General features: G+C 39.9%; 1 protein-coding gene across 1 annotated transcript in view; it reads right to left on the reverse strand.

Moving 5' to 3' along the window:
* SPICE1 (spindle and centriole associated protein 1) overlaps positions 1–22,866 on the reverse strand; it is a 102,153-nt gene that overhangs the window by 59,038 nt on the left and 20,249 nt on the right. The window contains exon 6 of the mRNA XM_010592948.3: positions 18,794–18,909. Coding sequence (XP_010591250.1) covers positions 18,794–18,909 — 116 coding nt within the window. The remainder of the gene's footprint in view (positions 1–18,793; positions 18,910–22,866) is intronic.

A 22,866-nucleotide genomic window follows, 5' to 3' on the forward strand; every position in this document is an offset into this window, starting at 1 on the left:
AGCATCGAAGAAGTGCCAGACTTGAGCTAGCTGGCATCTGGCTAGCTGGATCCGCTGGCACACGTGGGCTAAGCCAAACAGTAGCACTCAGGACACATTTTATGTTGGGAGAAACCTGGCGACAGAGAGTCTGCACAAGCCTCTGGGGCAAGGGGGAAGCAGAGCTGGATCTTTGAAAGTTAAGTGCAAGCATCTAACCACAGGGGATCAAAACAACCCTTCCCCTCTGAGACTTTCTTAGGGAGAAGTGCCTCTTTTCCCCTCACCCACTCCCCCTCCCTGCTCTGCTCCCATACTATTTAGGCAGTATTCAACTGCCACAGCCCCTAAGCCAGAAATAGGAGCCATCACACCCGAACCAGTCTCATGGTTTTTGGGGGAAAAAACAAACAACAACAACAACAAAAAACCACCAACTCCTCTAAGCCAGATACTCAGGACTAACCACACCCAAACCACTCTCTCAGCTTTAAAAAATTGCCATGCCCCCTAAGCCAGGAACTCAGGGCAGGCACTGTCCCTTTGCCTAGGCACAGACATTAGAGACAGGTTGACCATGCAGGTGGCTGAACAAAAGAGCTTTTAAAAGATTATCACCTAGAAGTCGGGTAACCAGGAACCCACCCTGTCAACATGAGATAGGACTGGGGCAGCCTGTGAATTACTATTTCCTTCTTAGTGTCTTTCTAGTCCCCTCCTCCTTTGCAGGCTCCCTATGCTCAGAGGAGCAGAGCGTGACTGGTGTTTGAAGATGGCAATGTAGTGCGGAAAGATCAAGTGCGCTTGTGCTATATCCCATAATAAGTGATGCCAAGGGCTGCTGAGAGGACTCCATCTTGAATATCAGTGGGTTCCATCTTAGATTACAGATGCCCGTGCAACCTAATTAACATACCCCGCCATTCTGAGAAGTACCCGCCCCTTGAAAGAGGCCCACTAAATATTCATTACTCTATTGTCTCCTGGAAACCCTGGCAGTGTAGTGGTTAAGTGCTACAACTGCTAACCAAGAGGTCAGCAGTTCAAATCCACCAGGCACTCCTTGGAAACTCTATGGGGCAGTTCTACTCTGTCCTATAGGGTCGCGATGAGTCAAAATCAACTCGACAGCAGTCTCCACTGAACCCACGTAAGCCCTAGCGTTGCTTCCCTTTTTGAGTCAGTCTTTTGGAGAGGCTTAGATCCCTGCTGACTCCTTTTGCTTGACTCAAGCAAAATAAAGCTTGCTGAAGATAAAGTTTGTCTTTCGTGTGTACTCTTACTCAGGAAAAGACAAGGACCTTTTGTGTCAGATTGGCAACTGTTAACAGCATAAGGGGTCCAATGGACTTCAAATGCCCTGTACCCCTGCCTAGACTTGTGTGGGCCGATTCAACAGATTAGGTACTCATTAGCATAGAAAACACGGTATATACCTGAAGCCTATTTTCAACTGCAACAGCCACGGGGGAGTAGCAGATCATGACATTTGATAGCGCCCTGCCCATTAGGCAAGGTCCTCACCCACCCACATCAGGGGCCTGAGGACTGGCAGCTTCACCCATTTCACCTAGCCACCCATGACAAGGGTCTGAGAATAAGTGGTGCCTTCCAGTCCTTATAGCCAATAGCACTGGGTGCCCAAAGTCCGGCGGCAAAACACACCTACCTACACACTCTAGGGGACAGGGATGCACCTTCCACACAGGCACTCAGGGGCAGCCATCAGCCCCCTATCTTGCTCAGCACATACCCCCTACTGCAACCAGATACCTGTGCCTACTCCAATCACCCCTATGTAGCTCTGCCAGTCTAGAACTGTAGATAGAGCCTGCATCACACATTCGGTGACCAATGATCTGGACACCTAAGTTGAATCCAGACAAGAAAAGTAAATGGACTCCTGGGTTCACACACCTAGTAGCACCCCTAACCACCTGGTGAAAGAATGTGAGAGCTTCAAAGACACCAATAACCAAAGTAGCTTACATGCCCAGTCTATCTGGGCATATCAAACAAAAAGCTAGGAAATAGTTAGCTAACATATAATAAATAAATATAGTAACTTATTGCTGGCTCAGAGACAACAGTCAATATCATATCACATAAAGTGGCAGAGCAAGATGGCTCCAGCAAGGGACCATAACAAAGAACCAGGAAACCTCTAGGAGGAAGAGAATGTCTTGGAATTACCGGAAGTAGAATTCAAAAGATTAATATACAGAGCTCTTCAAGAGATCAGGAAGGAGATCAGGCAAAACTCAGACCAAGCCAAGGAACACACACACAAAGTAATAGAGGAATTCAGGAAAGCTATAAAAGATCAGAATGACAAATTTCACAGGCTGCTATACTCCATAGGGAGATGGCAAACAGAAATCCAAAGATTAAAAATAAAATTTCAGAATCAGACAACTCAATAGAAAGTCATAGAAGGAGACTTGAGATAATGGAAGGCAGAATTTCTGAACTTGAAGATAAAGCACTTGGCATTAATATATTTGAAGAAAAATCAGATAAAAGAATTTTAAAAAATGAAGAAACCCTAAGAATTATGTGGTATGCTATCAAGAAGAACAACCTACGAGTGACTGCAGTACTACAACAGGGGAGATAATAGAAAATACAGAGAGAATTGTTGAAGATTTGCTGCCAGAAAACTTCCCTGGTATCTTGAAAGACAAGAAGATGTCTATCTGAGAAGCTCATCCAACCTTACACAGGGTAGATCCCAAAAGAAAGTCACCAAGACATATTATAACCAAGTTGCCAAAACCAAAGATAAAGAGAGAATTTTAAGAGCAGCTAGGGATAAATGAAAAGTCATCTACAAAGAAGAGCCAAGAAGACTAATCTCTGATTACTCAGGAGAAACCATGCAGGCAAGAAGGCAATGGGATGACATACAGAAAGCCTTGAAGGAAAAAAAACTGCCAGCCAAAAATTATATATACAGCAAAACTCTCTCTCAACTATGAAGGCAAAATTAGACCATTTCCAGATAAACAGAACCTAAGGGAATTTGTAAAAACCAAACCAAAATTGTAAGAAATATTAAAGGGAGCCCCAGCTAGAAAACCATCAATATCAGATAACAACTCAAGACTACAACTCACGATAGAACAACTTGATCTCAATTCAAATAGGGAAGTCGTAAAAATAAGTCAAAGCTAAAACACTGAAAATAGGGAAAGAGAAACATTAATGTGTAAAAGATGGCAACATTAAAACAAAAAAGAGAGACTAAAGAGTATAGTCATAGAACTTTCACTTGGAGAAGAAGCTAAGGTGATATCAAGAAATAAAAAATTGATTTAAACTTAGAAAAATAGAGGTAAATTTTAAGGTAACCACAAAGGAAACTTACAAATCTACCCATCAAAATAAAAAAGAAAAACATAAGGACTCAGCAAATACAAATCAACCATAATGAAAAGCAAATATCTGAGGAAAAATAATTAAGCACAGAAACTTAAGTGGAACAAAGAAATTATCAATACCACACCAAAAAGAACACATCAAAATGACAGCACTAAACTCATACCTAACAATAATTACACTGAATGTAAATAGACTAAATGTACCAATAAAGGGGCATAGAGTGGCAGAAACAGAAAGTTCACTCTAAGTGTGCAAATGCGTAACAACAACAACAAAGACCTGGGAGATCAGCATCCTGACTACAGAAAAGAACCTGAAAGTGTACAAAACCCAAAGTGGTAGTCTTGGAAAGGTATCACTCCTTGGGGAGAACAGGACAAGAAGAGAGAAGACACCTTGTGAGATGGAATGACGAAGATGAAAAGATGCTAGCTAGAGTCATTAAAGACAAAACAGAACCACAACACTGGAGAACAAACCACCTTCCTCTCATGAATACTTAAAAAAAAAACCCATGCATTATGCATTAAATAAATTGTGCTTCATTATTACTGACAGAAGATTACTCTTGAACTAAGAATCTTTTAAAAGCCAAACCAGCTCCCATGGACTTGATTCCAACTCATGGTGATTCCACGTGTATCAGAGTAGAACTGTGCTCCATAGGATTTTCAACCAAGGACTTCAAGAATCTTATAAGCCACCCAAAACTCCCAACCTTGTCTACAAAATGTACAGATTAAAGCAGTCTACATCCAAACAAAGGCAAAATAACAAGAAAACAGAAAATTTTAATTGAAATACTTCAGCTAATGAAAATTCCTTCCCTCCACATTACCCACCCCCCAAAAAATTCAGGAAGCAGAAGAAAATTATAACACAACACTCCAAACAGAATTAAATATACTTAAACAAGCAACTGCAATATTAATTTTTTTTTTAAATCTTCAAGTATTCAAAAATTAAGAACAGAAATGGACAAAAAACAGGAAGAAACAAAATTAGAATTGGCTGAACTCAGGAAAGAGATTTTTTAAAAAAGAAAACTCTTAGAAATAAAGATTAAATTACAAGATGCCCAAGGGAGAATTATTAAATAAAAAAACCAAGAGAATTAAAAAAGATTAAGAAAAACAAAAAGGGTTAGTGACAAAGTGTCTGAAATGGAAGACAAGCAAAGATCTTTTACATATGTAATTGGAAGCCCCTGAAGAAGAAAAACAATGAAACAGAACAAATTTTTAAAACTATAATCCAAGAAATTTTTTTAAAAAAAGGACTGAATCTACGTCTTGAAAGGGCCAACTGTGTTCATGGAAAAACTGACCTGGGAAGGTAAACTCCAAGATATATCTCAATAATTCTTAAATATTAAAGTGAAAGGAAACAATCCTCAAGTCATTAGGCTTTAGTTCGCCATGAAGATACAACACTTACGGGTATCTATGTACCAAAAAGATAGCAATTGCCTTTATATAGAAGGAGACCTTTAACTCCAAACGGAGTTAGATATACTTAAGAAATACACAGAGAAACAGAAACACACTAAAAGTAGGAGGTTTTAGTACACCACTCTCAATACAAGAAAGTGGCAAAAAGAAGTACATACAATAACAATAATAATAATTATTATTAAGGTAAATCTGACAGATGTATACATAGAACATTATACCTTGTTAACAGAAAATTCTCAAGCACACATGGAACATTCACAAAAATTTCATCATCTATTAGGTCACAAAGAAAACATCATTAAGTTCCACAAGAAGAAATATTACAAACCACACTCTGAATGCAATATAATAAAACTAGAAATAACAAAATAAAAAAAGAAAAACCTCTTCTACCTGAGGAAAAAAAAAAACTCTCCTATAAAGCAACTCTTAGGTAAATGGGGAAAGATAAACTCAAATTACCTAGTTTCTAAAATAATAAAACAGTACTTACTGGAATGTATGGTATACATTAAAAAACAGTGATCAGAAGAAAATTCAGAGCTTTAAACATGCTTATCAATTCAAAATAAAATACATGTATTAAATTCCCAACTCAAACAGCTAAAAGAGTAATAACGTAAGCCAAAAGAAAATACGAGGAAGGAAATAAAGACAAAAGCAAAAATTAATGAGGTAGAAAACAGAAAAATAGCTTTAATTAATAGATAAAAATCTTGGTTTTTTGGAAAATTAACAAAATAGACAAACCATTACCTAACTTGATTTTAAAAAAAGAATGGGGACCCAAATAAACAAAACAAGAAATTATAATGGGGGAAATAAGTTCTGAAACTTAAAAAATGTTTTAAAAGTACAGAGATTACTTGTACTCCTCTATGAAAATACACTGGAAAACCCAGATGAAATGGATAATTTCATAGGAAAATATAATTTACCAAAATTGGCCTGAGGAGAAATACACAGTTGAAACAATCCAACCTACAAAGAAGAAAGAAAGTCATTGTGGCATGTTCCCACAAAAAAGCACCAGGCTCAAAGAGTTTCACATGTGAATTCTATCAACCCGTCAAATACAGTCTCAACGCTATGTAAATTAGAAAACTTCCATATTATTCTCCTGAAACCAAATACATTGTTACCTCAACCTAATAAAGTCCGCATATACACAAAAACTGCAGATCAATATCACTTATGAATATTAATGCAAAAAATACTAAATATAAATGAGCGTCTGACACCACATTAAGGAAAAGAATAAATCATGGTCAAGTAGAATTTATTTCAGGATTGCAAAGATAGTTCAGGAGTAGCAATCCATAATATCATGTCATATATCTAGATCTAAGGAGTAAACTCCTGATTATCTCTAGATGGTGAAAAAGTCTTTGACAACATCCAATACTCACTCCTGATTTAAAAAAAAAAAAAAAAAACTCAAGGAAATAGAAATCGATAGATATTTCCTTAACGTGGTAAAACATACAGACCTCAGTACTGAATTGCTGCCAGCAGCTTTTAAGAGGGAAACAGTAGGTGTATTTCCACGAGATCAGGAGCAATTACTTAACACTGTCCTGGAGATTTTAGCTAATGCAACAGACAAAAGAAACCAATTAGAGGTATAAGACTTAGAAAACAAGTAAAACTGTACTTGCAAATAACGTAATAACATATCTAGAAACCCCTAAAAAATCAATAATAAAATTAACTCAAACAAGATTCAATAAGGTAGCAGGATATCAAGCTAACAGGCAGAAATCAATAGCCTTCGTAAACACAAAGGATAACCAGCTGGGAGGTATAATGGAAGAGAAAATCCCATTTAAAAGACTATCAAAAAATATAAAATACTTAGGAATAAACTTAAGAAATGAGCCAAGTGTATATGAGAAAAACATTTAAAAAAACCACACTGGAATAAATGAAAAGATAAACTTTGCTCATGGGTAGTAAAACACAGCGTTATAGAGGTGTTGCTCTTCCTTAGTTAATTTATTAATATAAATGTCTTCATTGAAATACGAACAAGCTTATGAAGCCAGACAAGTTGATACTAAAGTTCATACAGAAAAATAAACTTCCATGAATTGCTTAAAAAAAAAAAATGAATAAAAAAGGCTATGGGGGAGTCTATTAGAACACACTACAAACCCTTTTTAATTAAAACAGTGTGATGTTGGGTATGACTAGGGCAACAGGCCAGCCAAACAAAATAGAAAGTACAGAAACAGAATCAAGAATGTATGGAAATTTTGTATGAGACAAAGACAGAATCTCGTCAGTGGGGCAAGTGCGGTCTTTTTAATAAATGGTGCGACGGCAATTCAATAGCCATTTAGAAAAAGATAAAAAACTGGATCCATACCTCATATCATACACCAAAATAAACTCTAAATGGATCACAGAACTAAATGTAAAAATTGAGACCAAACAAGTAGTAGAAGAAAACATGAGTAAATTTCTCTGTGACCTGGGTTTTGGGAAAGAAATATATATTTTGCATTGCAAAATAACATGGCGAATTCAAGAGACAAATAAGCTGGGAGAAAATATTTACAACATATTATACAGGTAAAAGACTAATATCCCTAAATATAAAGAACGCCTATAAATTAAGGAAAACAATAAAACCCTACAGAAAAAATGGGCAGAAGACATGAACAAACAATGCATTTTAATGATCCTTAAATATATGGAAGATTTTCAATTTCATTCCTAGGAGAAATACAAATCAAAAGTACTCTTAGATGCCATTTCTAACCTACGAAATTAAAAAATATATATATCAGAAAGTCTGACAACACACTCTGGTGTTGAGGCTGTGAGTAAACACACTCTTACAGTAAAACCCGCGAAGGCCAGAACCTGTGTGAGGCAGAGACCTGCCAGAGAAGGAAAATGCAAATATTTTCCACTAAATAGAGAGAGACAGAAAAGTGGTGACAACACTGCCTCAAAGGTGGAAAACTTGAGAGACCAGGAAAAACAAGGCAGTCCCGTCGAGTTCCAGCTCTCGCTGTACACTGCCAGTGAGAAAGCAAAATGTTACGACGCTCATAAAGCAGAATTTGGCAATTTTTTTAAAAATTACACAGCATATATCTTTTCGCCTAGCGATCCCACTTCTAGAAATTTACGCTAAAGACAGACTTCCAACAATAGAAAAACATATACGCACAAGGTTATTCACGGCAGCATTGTTTGTAATTGCAAAATACTGAAAATGACCTAAATGCCCATAGATATAGGACAGAAACTCAAAAAAAAAAAGATGATTTAACTACGGTACATTCACACAGTGTAGTACCATACAACTGTAAAGAACAAAGAAGAAGGAAATCTCTATAAACTGTTATGCAGTCATTTCCAGGGTATATTTTAATGATAAAAGCAAATGAGCACCTAGTATCTAGATGCTGGTTTTTAAATATCCTTCTCCAATAAAATGAATGCTACCTTTTGTGTAAGACAGAAGAGAAAATAATAAAACATAAATGTATCTGCTTACATATGCAAAAACAAAGAGAGTAAGAATAAACGAGAAATATAAAATTGGTTACTGTCATAGACTGAATTGTGTCCCCCAAAATATCTGTCAACTTAACTGGGCCATGAGTCCCAGTCCTGTGTGACTGTCCACCATTTTAGGTGATTTCCCTATGTGTTGTAAACCTATCACTATGACGAAATGCGATGGATTAGCGGCAGTTATACTGATGAAATATACGAGGTTAGGTTGTGTCTTAAGCCAATCTCTTTTGAGATAAGAGAGAAGTAAGCAGAGAAACACGGGAACCTCATACCACCAAGAAAGCAGTACCAGGAGCAGAGCGTGTCCTTTGGACCTGAGGTTCCTGTGCTGAGATGCTCCCAGATCAAGGAAAAACTGATGCCAAGGACCTTCCTCCAGAGCCAACAGAGACAGAAAGCCGTCCCCTGGAGCTGGCACCCTGGATTTGGACTTCTGGCCTACTGGACTGTGACAGAATAAACTTCTCTGCTAAAGCCATCCACTTGTGGTATTTCTGTTATAGAAGCACTAGACGACTAAGACTGTTACCTACAAGATTAAATCAGAACTAGTTAGAAGGAAGAGGGAAAAGTGATACTACCATGAAAATACCTTCATGTGTAATTTTGACAGAGAAAAAAACCTAAAATTGAATACAAACAGAATAAACCTAATTATATTCGAAATGAATAGAATAACCTTAAAAAAAATTGCAATCTTGAATTCTACTCAGTCAATGAGGTGGTCTGGGAGTAGCAACGTCCCTGGGTGGTACAAACGGTTTACGTTTGACTACTAACTTAAAGGTTGGCGGTTCAAACCCACTCAGCATAACCAGGCAAGAAAGGTCTAGTGATCTACGGAGCAGCTCTACTCTGTGAAGCACAGGGCCGCCGTGAGCTAGAATTCAGCAGCAATAGGTTTGGTTTTTGTTTTTCTCATGGGAGCAGCGACTGTAAAATTATCTTCTATTGTTACTGCAGGACTGAATACAGTAAAAATATTGTGTAATGTATACAGACATGTTTCTCAGTGTTAAAGAAGAGAGACACAAATATGGAATGGAAGAAGGCTAAGAAGAGCCCTACAGTGTTAGGCTGCACTTGTAGGTATGAATATGAACTCATGATTAATAGACAAACTGATATCAATGATATATGTTTATGTGTATGACTATAAGTGTGTGCGTGTGTGTGTGCTGAATGGGCCTAAAAGCAGTGATATACCAGAGGCAATGAGCACACCTAATACCTAGATCTTGGTTTCTAAAAACCCTTCTTCAATAAAATGAACCATGAGCCAGGGCTTCTTGAAGAAATGGTGGATTCCAGCACAGAAGCAGTGAAAGTATAAGATGAGCTTATGCTATCTTGTGCCAGAAATGAAGTGCCAAATAAAAAAAAGAAAAGAAAAATGCTGCGATATGTCAAAAGAATGTGGGAATGATTCAGAGGAGCTCCCACTGGCCAAATCAGTGACAACTTAACATCAAAATAAATAACTGAAGAAACAGATTACCACATTTTCACCCAAATAACGTGCACCTTCTACATTTGTCTGCCAACCACTCCCTCCCACCATGAGGTATTTTTGTGAGTGTGCTATGCTAATTTTTTTTATAGCAACATATTAAAAAAAATGGCATAGTGGCTATCTTAGTCATCTAGTGTTGCTATAAGACAAACACCACAAGTGCACGGCTTTAACAAAGAGAAATTTATTCTCTCACTGTCTAGTAGGCTAGAAGTCCAAATTCAAGGTGTCAGCTCCAGGGAAAGGCTTTTTCTCTCTGTCGGCTCTGAAGGAAGGGCCTTGTGATGCATCAGTCTTCCCTTGGTCTGGGAGGATCTCGGCGTAGGAACCTCAGGTCCAAAGGATGTGCTCTGCTCCTGGCGCTGCTTTCTTGGTGGTATGAGGTTCCTGTGTCTTTCTGCTTGCTTCTCTCTTTTATCTCTCAAAAGAGATTGGCTTAAGACACTACCTAATCTTGTAGACCTCATCAACATAATTGCCGTTAATCCATCTTATTACATCACAGTGACAGGATTTACAACACACAGGGAAATCACATCAGAAGACAAAATGGTAGACAATCATACAGTCACACAAGGGAATCACGACCTAGCCAGGTTGACAGATATTTCGGGGAGACACAACTCAACCCACGACAGTGGTGCTTATGGAAATACCTCCCGGGGGAGAGAGCAGTTGGCAAACAAACTTAATAGGCACACATTATTTGCATAAAACTATACTGTAAGCCATTGTAAAGCTGGCGGTGAAAGGGATTCTGCCCTCCTCCAATGTCACAAGGGGAAGAAAGGATCATCATCAATATCAACCCAAAGCTGATCCCTGTGAAGCAAGGGTCAGACATACCTCTACTCTCCAAACTGTTCACCAATTCTGTCACCAGCCATCCCTCCCACGGTACTCTCTACTTCTCTGCTGGATTCAATAACTCGTTGCCATGGCGGCACAGAACTCACAAACAATACTCGTGCTTATGAGGTTTATTAGGGAAATAACTGATTACAATTCAGGTTCAGAAACGACTCAGGACACAGTTCATCCATCAGGACAGCCTCCTCTCAGCCATGCCCTCCGGCAGGCCTCTCTCTGGCCTTCGGCCTCTCAGCAGCTGGGCCTGGCCTCTGCCCTGCTTGGGCAAGTGTTACATAGTTCTTTAGCTCAGCCAATAAGTGCCCAGAGGCACCTCGCTCCACCAGTAAGCCTTGGCCCAGAGGTGCTCAGCTCTCTCCCTCCGTAGGTCGGCAAGTCTAGCTCTGCCAACAAGCGCCTGAATGCACCCCTCTCTGGCCAGGAAGCCTTCTACCAGAAGGCGCTCAGCTCTCTCACTCCATGGATCGGCACACCCACTGTACCTACCTTGGTCACAGGCCAGGAAGCCCACCACACCATCTCACATCAGTCTCCTGGTTCTGCTGCCACCATTTCTCTGCCACTGCTTCTCGCAATCTTGCGCCATCTCTGATGTTATAGCTCTCTCTCTCTCTCTGTCTCCTGGGTCTAGGGGGTTCTCAGCTCAGGGACCCCAAGTCCAAAGGATGCACTCTGCTCCCATCTCTTCTTCTTCGTGGTAGTGAAGTTCCCCACCCCCCCGCCGCCCCGTCTCTGTCTCCAGGATGGCTCATCTTATGCCTAGCAAGATGACCAAACTGAGTAATCACCTCATTAGGGTTCCATATACCTATGTGCATGGTTCAACCCCCACAAGGGTACCATGAACCTCATCTGCATTATTAGCAAGCTGACCAATCCCTTTGTTGGTCCACGAGTACCTTATTTGCATAGTCCTGCCCAATCATTTGGTGGGAGTTAGAAAACTTCCGCTGGAAAGGCCATATAAAACCAATCCATTGCACCACAGCCACTGAAGAGCCCTGGCAGACATCACTTTAAACAAGTGATCACAGTTCTCTCCTTTCTCCCCTGTATCTTCAAGTCTTTCTCTGCACTAGTTTCATCTTACCAACATTTAAATGTAGTCAAGCCTCTCCCATCTTGCTCTGACCCCATAACCTCTCAAGTTACCATCTATTTTTTCCCCTTCATTACCAAGCTTCTTGGAAGAGTTGTCCCCACTGCTCATTCACCATCTATCCCCTGCACCAGTAATGGGACCAACGACATCGTTGTCCCTTGATGTGATGCACTGAGAAAGACATAACATCGCTTCAGAGGTATTCCTGCCCAAGATGGATAACTGAATCCAATCACAAGGAAACATCAGACATTTTATAAAATAAGCGCTCTGTACTTTTGCAAAAGTATAAATTTCATGAAAAACAAAGAAGCACTAAGGAACCATCCCAGATTGGTGGTGTTACCTGCCGTGAGTCAGCTCCAATGCACAGCAACCCCATATACAACAGAATGAAACACTGCTCTAGTCTTGTACCATCTTCACAATCATTGGTATGCTTAAGTCCACCACTGTGGTCACGGTGTACTCTGCATGCCTTCCAACCTGGAGAGCTCATCTTCCAGCACTAAATCGAACAGTATTGTGATCCACAGGGTTTTGGTTGGCTAATTTTCAAAAGTAGATCACCCGGCCTTTCTTCCTAGGCTATCTTAGTCTGGAAGCTCCGTGAAAACCTGTTCAACATGGCTGACCTTGACAGTATTTGCAATACTGTTGGCACAGCTTCCAGTAACTCACGAGCCACCACAGTATGACCAACTGACACATGGGCGTGTTCCGGGTTTTCTGTTGTTGTTACAGATTAAAGGGGATGAAAGAGACATGCAAATTCAAGGCAGTAAGTCATCTGGTTACCCGGGGCAGAGGGAGAAGGAGGGAAACGGGATCATTGCTTAGGAAACACTAAGCTTCTTTAAGTGTGACAGAAAAATTTAGAAATGGAGAATACTGATGGTTAAACAACATGATAAACAGTCAACGTCACTGAATTGTACATGTAAAAAATATGGTAAAATGTTTTATTACATGTATATATTTATGGTATATATGGCTTTCAATTTCAATATAAATTTCAGAATGAGTATAAAAAAAATAAAAAGTGATCATCATTGGTTCCTCAACTAGAAAAACAAAATAATGGCCATAAAGCGTATCATCAGGACGAGTGGAGAAACCTGAGTAAGGTCTGAGGATTAGCCAATAGTACGGGATCAATGTGATTTCTTAATATTGGTAACTGTATTCTCACCGTGAAAACGAACGCACTAGTTCTTAGGAAACACACAATTAGGGAAAAAGAAACATGCAGTATGCCGCTCACTCCAAACACCTCTTTAAAGGTGTGCGTGTAACAAACTCTACAGGAACAAATGAAAAAAAAATCCACAAACCAAAGGAATTCAGTACAGGAGAGTAAAGGGAACAAAGAAGACGTCAGTACCACAAAAAAAGCACTACAAATGATAACGATAAACTCACACCTATTAACAATGACACTGAACATAACGGCCTGAATGCATGCATAAAGAGACACTGACAGAATGAATGGAAGAACAGCACCCATCAATATGCTGTCTATAAAAGACACACCTTAGAAATACATAAATTTATTAAAAATCAAAGGATGGGAAAAAATATACCAAGCAGTTACCAAAAAAGAGCAGAAGTGGCAATACTAATCTCAGTCTTTAAACAAAATCCACCATAAGAGACAAAGAAGGGCATTAAATAATGATTAAAGCAATGATCCATCATGAAGACATAACCATAATAAATGTCTGTGCACCCAAGGACAGGGCTCCACAATACATAAACTCTAACAGCACTGAAAAGAGAAATTAACAGTTCAACGATAACAGTAGGAGACTTCAACACACTACTCTTGGTAAAGGACAAAACATCTAGAAAGAAACTCAATAAAGATAAGGAAGATCTAAAGGCCACAAACATCCAACTTGACCTCATAGACATATACAGAACACTCCACCCAACAGCAGCAAAGTACACATTCCTTTCCAATGCATATGGAATGTTCTCCAGAATAGACCACATCTTAGGCCACAAAGCAACCCTCAACAAAACCCAAAACACTGAGGTAATATGAAGTATCTTCTCTCATCACAATACCATCAAAGTAGAAATTAACAAAAGGAAGTGCAAGGAAAAAAAATCAATTACATGGAAACTGAATAACACCCTGCTTAAAAACCACTGGGTAATAGAAGAAATCAAAGATGGAATCACAAAATTCCTATAATCAAATAAGAATGAAAACACATCATACCAAAACCTTCAGGATACTGCGAAGGCAGTGCTCAGAGATCAATTTATACCAATAGACACACACGTCAAAAAAGAGGAGGGACAAAATTACACAAATACAAAATAGCAAAAAAAAAGCCCATAGTCACCAGAATAAAGGAAATAATAAAGATCAGAGCAAAGTAGAGAATAGAAAAACAACAGAAAGAATCAACAAAATCAAAAATTGGTTTTTTGAAAAGATCGACAAAATTGACAAACCACTGGCCCAACTGGCAAAAGAACAACAGAAGAGCATGGAAATAACCCAAATAAGAAATGAAATGGGGGACATTACAACAGACCCAACTGAAAAAAAAAAAAGGATCGTAACAGAGTATTATGAAAAACTATATGCCAACAAACTTGAAAACCTAGAGGAAATGGACAAGCTTCTAAAAACACATCACCTACCCAAACACAAATGATACTGAAAATCTGAATAGACCCATAACAAGAGAAGAGATTGAAAGGTAATAAAAAAAAGAACTTCCCCCTCCCCCGCCAAAAAAGCCCTGGCCCAGATGGGTTCACTGGAGAACTTTACCAAACATTCAGGGAAGAGCTTACACCAGTACTGCTCAAACTATTTCAGAACACAGAAAAGGAAGGGATATTTCCGAATTCATTCTATGAAGACAGCATAACCCTGATACCAAAACCAGGCAAAGACACCACAAAAAAAAAAGAAAATTACAGACTAATATATGAATACAGACATAGAAATTCTCATCAAAATTCTAGCCAATAGAATTCAGCATCATTTCAGAAAAATTATACACCATGACTAAATAGGATTCATACCAGGTATGCAAGGATGGTTCAACATTAGAAAATCAGTCAACGTAATCTACCACATATATAAAAAATCACATGATCATCTCAATCAACATAGAAAAGGCATTTGACAAAATCCAACACCCACTCCAGACAAAAACTCTCAATCAAATAGGTATAGAAGGGAAATTCCTCAACATAATAAAGGTCAACTGTATAAAACCAACAGCCAACATCATTCTTAATGGAGAGAGGCTGAAAACCTTCCCCTTGAGACAGGAACAAGACAAGGATACCCTTTCATCACCACCCCTATTAAACATTGTGATGGAAGTCCTAGCTAGAGCAATAAACCAAGAAACAGAAATAAAGGGCATCCAAATTGGTAATGAAGTGAAACTGTTCTTATTTGCAGATGCTATGATACTATACATACAGAACCCAAAAGACTCCAAGACAAAACTACTGGGACTAATAGAAAAATTCAGCAGACTAGCAAGATACAAGATAAACATACAAAAATCATTTGGATTCCTAAACACCAATAAAGAGAATGAGGAAAAGGAAATCAGGAAAACAGTACCATTTTGAATAGCCCCTTAAAAAATAAAATACTTAGGAATAAATCTAACCAGGGATGTAAAAGACCTATACAAAGAAAACCACAAACCACTACTGCAAGAAACCAAAAGAGATCTACATAAATGGAAAAACATACCATGCTCATGGATAGGTAGACTCAACACTGTGAAAACGACAATTCGACCCAAAGCAATCTGTGAATACAATCCAATCCCAATCCAAATACCAAGAGCATTCTTTAAAGAGATGGAAAAACTAATCATTAATTTTATATGGAAGAGGAAGAAGCCCTAGATAAGTAAAGCACTACTGCAGAAGAAGAATAAAGTAGGAGGACTTGCACTATCTCAGCTATGGTGGTCAAAACAGCCTGGTACCGGTACAAGGACAGGTACAACGGAACAGAATTGAGAACCAGATGTAAATCCATCCACGTATGGTCACCTGATCTTCAACAAGGGCCCAAAGTTGATCAAATAGGGAAAAGACAGTCTTTTAAACAAATGGTGCTGGCAAAACCGGATGTCCATCTGCAAAAAAATGAAACAGGACCCATACCTCACACCATACACAAAAGATAATTCAAAATTCATCAAAGACCTAAACAGAAAAAAAAAAAAAAAAAAAACTATAAGGATCATACAAGAAGAAACTGGATAAACACTAACCCAAAACCCAGTGCCGTCGAGTCAATTCCGACTCATAGTGACCCTATAGGACAGGGTAGAACTGCCCCCATAGAGTTTCCAAAGGAGTGCCTGGCAGATTGGAACTGCCAACCCTTTGGTTAGCAGCCGTAGCACTTAACCACTAAGCCATCAGGGTTTCCGGATAAACACTAGAGGCCCTAATACACAGCATTAGCAAGATACAAACCACACCTAACAACACACAAACTCCAGCAGACAAACTAGATAACCGGGATCTTCTAAAAGTTAAACACTTATGCTCATCAAAAGACTTCACCAAAAGAGTAAAAAGACAACCTATGGCCTGGAAAAAATTTTTGGCTATGACAAATCCAACAAAAATGTTATCTCTAAAACCTATAGGAAGATTTAAAACCTCTACAACAAAAAGACAAATAACCCATTTAAAAAAAGGGCAAAGGAACACTTTACCAAAGAAAGCATTCAAGCGGCTAACAGACACATGAGGAAACGCTTGCTATCACTAGCCATTAGGGAAAATGCAAACCAAAAGCACAATGAGATACCATCTCACCCCAGCATTACCGGTACGAATCAAGCAAAATAACAAGTGTTGGAGATGCTGTGGGGAGATTGGAACTCTTATACATTGCTGGTGGATATGCAAACTGGTACAACTATTTTATAAAACGATATGGCACTTCCTTAGAAAGCTAGAAATAGAAATACCATATGATCCGGCAATCCCACTCCTGGGACTATATCCTAGAGAAATAAGAGCCGTCACACCAATAAACATATCCACACCCATGTTCACTGCAGCACTGTTCACAATAACAAAAGGATGGAAACAACCTAGGTGCCCATCAATAGATGAATGGATAAACAAACTATGGTACATACACACAATGGAACACTAAGCAATAAGAAAGAACAATGATGAGTCTTCAAAACATCTCACAACATGGATGAATCTGGAGGACATTATGCTGAGTGAAACAAGTCAATCACAAAAGGACAAATATTGTATGAGACCACTACTATAAAAATTCATGAAAAGGTTTACACACAAAAAGAAACAATCTTTGGTGGTTACGAGGGAGAGGAAGAGTGAGCATGGAAGAACACTGAACAGACAACAGGTTAAGCGGTAACTGTGGTGCAGGGTAAGACAGTACAGAATACCAGGGAAGCCAGCACAACTTGTACAAGGCAAGGTCATGGAAGCTCCATAGACACAATCAAATTCCCTGAGGGGCTGAATTGCTGGGCTGAGGGCTGTGGGGACCACAGTCTCAGGGAACATCTAGCTCAACTGGCATAACATTGTTTATAAAGAATATGGTCTACATTCTACTTTGATGAGTAGCATCTGTGGACTTAAAAGTCTGTGAGCAGCCATCTAGGATACTCCACTGGTCTCACCTCTTTGGGAGCAAGGGAGAATGAAGAAAATTAAAGATAGAAGAGAAAGACACAATGTCACAAAACAATGTTTGTACTGTTTGATGAGAAACTAGTTTGTTCTGTAAACCTTCATCTAAACAAAAAGAAAAAAAGCTTGTGAGCAACCATCTAAGATAAAACACCGATTTCACCCCTTTGGGAGCAAGGGAGGATGAAGAAAACTAAAGACACAAGTGAAAGATTAGTCGAAGGTACTAAAGGACCACAACTACCACAGCCTCCACAAGATAATACAGTACCACCAGGTGGTACCCATCTACCACCACTGACTGTTCTGACAGGGATCACAACAGAGGGTCACAGACAAAGGCTGGAGAAAAATGTAGTACAAAATTTTAACTCACAGAAAAAAGACGAGACTTACTGACCTGACGGAGACTGGAGAAATCCGGAGAGTATGGCCTCCAGATACCCTTTTAGCTCAGTAATGAAGTCACTTCTGAGGTTCATCCTTCAGCCAAAGATTAGACAGGGCCATCAAACAAGACTAAATGGGCACAACAGCCCAGGAGCAATGACCAGAAGGTAGGAGGGGGGCAGGAAAGCTGCTAATAGAGAACCCAAGGTCTAGAAGGAAGAGTATTGACATGTCGTGGGGTTTGTAACCAATGTCATAAAACAATACTTGTACTTAAAAAAAAAAAAAAAAAAAGACCAGACTTAGTGGTCCGACAGAGACTGGAGAAGCCCAAGAGTATGGCCCCCCGGACATTCTTTTAACTCAGTACTAAAGTCACTCCTGAGGTTCACCCTTCAGCCAAAGATTAGACAGGCCCATCAAACAAAATGAGACTAAATGGGCACACCAGCTCAAGGGCAAGGAGGAGAAGGCAGGAGGGGGCAGGAAAGCTAGTAACGGGGAACCCAAGGCTGAGATGGGGAGAGTGTTAACGTGCCATGGGGTGGGCAACCAATGTCACAAAACAATATGTATATTAATTGTTTAATGAGAAACCAATTTGCTCTGTAAACCTTTATCTAAAGTTCAGTAAGTAAGAGTGTATGTGCACAAACACACAAAGAAACAGAATGACAAAGCAAATGTAGGAAAATCTTAGCAACTGGTGAATTTAGGTGACAGGTATATAGGAGTCCTTTGTACTATTCAACTTTTGGTAAATTTGACATGATATCATCATAGAAGATTTAAGAATATACTCCCAAGGATGATGCCAACACACATTTATAATGACTTTGAAAAAAGGAAAGATTTGTAGATATTCATCCCATATATACATACCTATCTGTGTTCGTGTTAGGCTCAGAGTTTAGAGTGTTATCCAACTCATTCTCACTTTCTTCTGACTGGCTACTCACAGTTCCTTCTCTTCCTTCATCATCTACTTCATTAAGAGCCTATGTCAACAGCAATAAAAATAAAACACAGGTTGGTTACATATGCCCTAATCCTTTCTTTCTTCCTGTCGTAAGAGAAGAGAGGCCCCTCGTCTTAAGGCTAATCCCTCCACATGCGTTTAGGAACCCAAACTCACTTGGCTCCTTCTACTCCGTCAATTGTTCCTTTTCTCTCCTGCATCTTCAACTCTCTCTGTATTGGTTTTGTCTCATTAATGTTTAAATGTGGGCAAGCCTCTCTCATCTTGCCCTGGCCCTATACCCCTCAAGTTACCATCTATCTTTTCTCTTCTTGAATGAGTTGTCCTCACCTCTCATTCACCATCCATGCCCTGCAACTTGGCTTCTATTCTACCACTCCAAACTGTTTTGTATAAGGTCGACATAACATACTTGTTTCTAACTCAAATGGGTATTTCTTAGTCTTTACCTTTCCTGACTTCTCTGACTCATTAGACACCAATGACCACTCGTTCCTTTCCTTTAAAGCCTTCTTGATGCCCTTTTCCTTCAACTTCCATGACATCACATTTTCTTCTATTCTTTTGGCCTTTCCTTCTGAGTCCCCTTTATTGGTTCTTCTTTTTCTACCCTTCCCTTATATCTGATATGACTCAAACTTTTCTCTTTGGACCTATTTTCCTCTCATCTGACGCACTTTCTGAGTGATTTTATCTAATTTCAAAGCTACAATTAATAGCCAAATGCTGTTAATTTCCAAATCTCTATCTCCACCCAGATCTCTTGAGCCCTAGTCACTTATATCCAACTGACTAAAAGACATTACCAGAACACCCCACATATACTGAGCATATCTAAAATTGACTATCTTCTTAAACTCCTCCCACCATTCTTCCAGAAACCTTGTTCCTACTGATACTACCTAAGGCCGTGAACAGCATCGCCAGCTACTCAGATGCTTAAGCTCACAAACTAGGAGTCATCCTTCTTTCCCATCCTTCAAGTCCAATCAGTCACCCGATTCTGTCAATTCTATCTCTTTTTAATCTCTCCCAAATCTATCACCCTTCCCCTCTACTTCCTTCCCTACTGCCACTGCTCTGGGTCAGACTCTCACTACTTCTTACTCAGATGCTTACCTAAGTCTTCTAACCAAACCCTCTCTCCAGCCTTGTCCCTCCCCAATCCAACTTCTATACTACAATGATCTCATCATGACTCTGCTCATCTTAAATCCTTTGGTGGCTCTATTCTTGCTTTCATATTCTTTAGCCCTTCATGACCTAGCTCCTGCCTATCTCTGTAATTTCAGATCTCACGACTTCCCATCCCCGTGATAGACGCCATGCCTTTATCCATGCATCCCAGCATCCACCACAAGGCCTGAAATATTAGAGACAGTATACAAACACATAATAACTACGTGAAAAAACTGAGTCTCATTCCTATTACAGATGAAGAAACTAGGGCCCAGAGAACCTAAGTAATACAGACAGAACTTTATCATTTTTTTGGTGACTGAAGGCTATCCCACAACATCAATTTCTTTTCTGAAGTTCTCTGCTTATCTACTAAGGTGTCTCCTCTCCCCTCCTGCGCTCCCCTTTCTCTTGGCTATCTCAAAGTTTGTTTTAAGAAGCTGACGTCACTGCGTTTAATTTGTAAACTGAGATAGCACTGAAACCAGCTAGGCAAACAAGTTACAGAGTAACATTACTCTGAAATTCTACCATTAACGTAACAGGCTCAGGTCTAGGGACAGACTCTTCTACAGAATAAAATGTGACTAATCTATTCCATGCTGCTGGGACACATTCTGTACTTGTGCAAGGTGTGAAATTACCTTGCAGAAGGTCATTTGGCCTTTGGTCTTAGTTCCTCAGAGCCACATTGTCACCTGAGGCTAGTGAGTGAGTGCTGACCATCCCCAGAGAGACCACTCGGGGCGATGCTGACTAAGCTTTAGGAAGCATGATGTAATCTATCATGGCCACAGGGTGAGGTTAACGAAGGCCTTGGAAGATGGAGGCTCAAGGAGCTTCCTGACTGGCGACCATGAACAGGAGAGGGCAGAGGGTAGTGCATCCCTCTTTGGGACATGGCAGCTCCACGCCCTGACTCCTCCCAGGCCTTACCTATGCATCTCTTCACTTACAGCCTCTTTATTAAAGCTGTTACCACAGGTATGGTGTCTCCTGAGAGCTCTGTGAGTCCTTCCAGCAAACTGTTAAATCCAAAGGGGCAGGGCAGCCTGTTGCTCTGATGTGGAAGGAGTCACACAGACCACCAGGCGTGCAGTCAGTACGCACTGACCTAGCCCCAGGTGGCCAGGGATAAGAGAGAGAAGGGCTGCGTGGGCAGCTGGGGTTTGAACTACACGGGGAAGGAAAGCTGAGAATTCTACAGGATGCGGGTAGAGTGTGGAGTGGGATGTGGTATCCACTACACAACCTGGTGCCAGAAGTGGGTGATTTTAGTCTCCCCGGGCCCGTCTGCACAACTTGTTTCCATGATTCAGGTGACTGAAAGTCTGATTTGAAGTTTGACTGCAAAAACATAGGGCACTATGCTATACAGTTTATTTAAATAAACATAAATCTTCAGTCAGACATAGTGTAGCAATAAGGTATTTTAGATAATTAAATTTCTGATTATCTGAAAGCTAACTGTTCAAAAAGTTCAGAAACATAAGTGGTTTTGGCTACGGGTATGGCTAACGGGTTTTGATTATCTAAAATATGTGTAACATTCTATTTAATTGCCTCTGTGAGTAAAACACAGTATACTCAACATGGCTCTGATGGTTCTGGGCCTTGTAATTCTCCAGAATCATCACTCTCATAGATGAGTCGCCCTTTTTCCATACATCTAAAAAGTTTAGGAAATTGCACTTAACAGGTACTAAGTTCTAGTGACTACAGCTCAGTGCCTGTTAAATGCGATTTCCTAGATTTTTCAGATCCATAGAAGAAGGAGGGTCATCAACCAGAGTGACAATCCCGGGAAATGACAAGATCTGAGTCATCAAAGGTACGTCGCTGAGCACTCAGCTACCGAGTGAAAGGCTGGCAGTGAAAACCCACCAGCCACTTCAGGGAGGAAGATGTGGCAGTCGGCTCCCGTAAAGGCTACAGCCCAGGAAGCCCTATGGGGCAATTCTACTCTGTCCTAAAGGGCTGCCAGGAGTCAGAATCACTTAACAGGACATAACAAGTTCTAGTCATTCCCTGAAAGTTGTTTTATTTTAGTATTAAATTTTTAACACGCTTTTAAAAAATGTTTAATACTTCAAAATTGTAAATATTTTGATTAATTAAGAGTTCCAAGGAGCCCTAGTGGCACAACAGTTAAGCACTCAGCTACTAACCAAAAGATGGGCAGTTTGAACTTACTCAGCAGCTCTTCGGAAGAAAGACCTGGCATGGCACTCTGCTGCTGTAAAGATCACAACCAAGAAAACCCTTATGGCAGTTCCCTCCTGTCACATGGGGTCACTATGAGTCAGAGGCGACTCAACAGCACCCAATAACAGCAACAATTTTGACAGGATACAGCTAATTGATGTTTTACTACGGTAATATAATTTTCCCATGTAACCAGTCATAAACTCCAAGTTTCTTTGGGCAGCTACTTTTTAAATATATTAATAGATTGTTGTTGTTATTGTTGTTAGGTGCTGTCGAGTGGGTTCCGACTCATAGCGACCCTATGCACAACAGAACGAAACACTGCCTGGTCCTGCGCCATCCTCACAATCGTTGTTATGCTTGAGCTCATTGTTGCAGCCACTGTGTCAGTCCACCTCGTTGAGGGTCTTCCTCTTTTCCACAGATCCTGTACTCTGCCACGCATGATGTCCTTCTCCAGGGACTGATCCCTCCTGACAACATGTCTGAAGTATGTAAGACGCAGTCTCGCCATCCTTGCCTCTAAGGAGCATCCTGGCCACACTTCTTCCAAGACAGATTTGTTCATTCTTTTGGCAGTCCATGGTAT

The sequence above is a fragment of the Loxodonta africana genome, chromosome 1, assembly GCF_030014295.1.
Source record: "Loxodonta africana isolate mLoxAfr1 chromosome 1, mLoxAfr1.hap2, whole genome shotgun sequence".
NCBI lineage: Eukaryota > Metazoa > Chordata > Mammalia > Proboscidea > Elephantidae > Loxodonta > Loxodonta africana.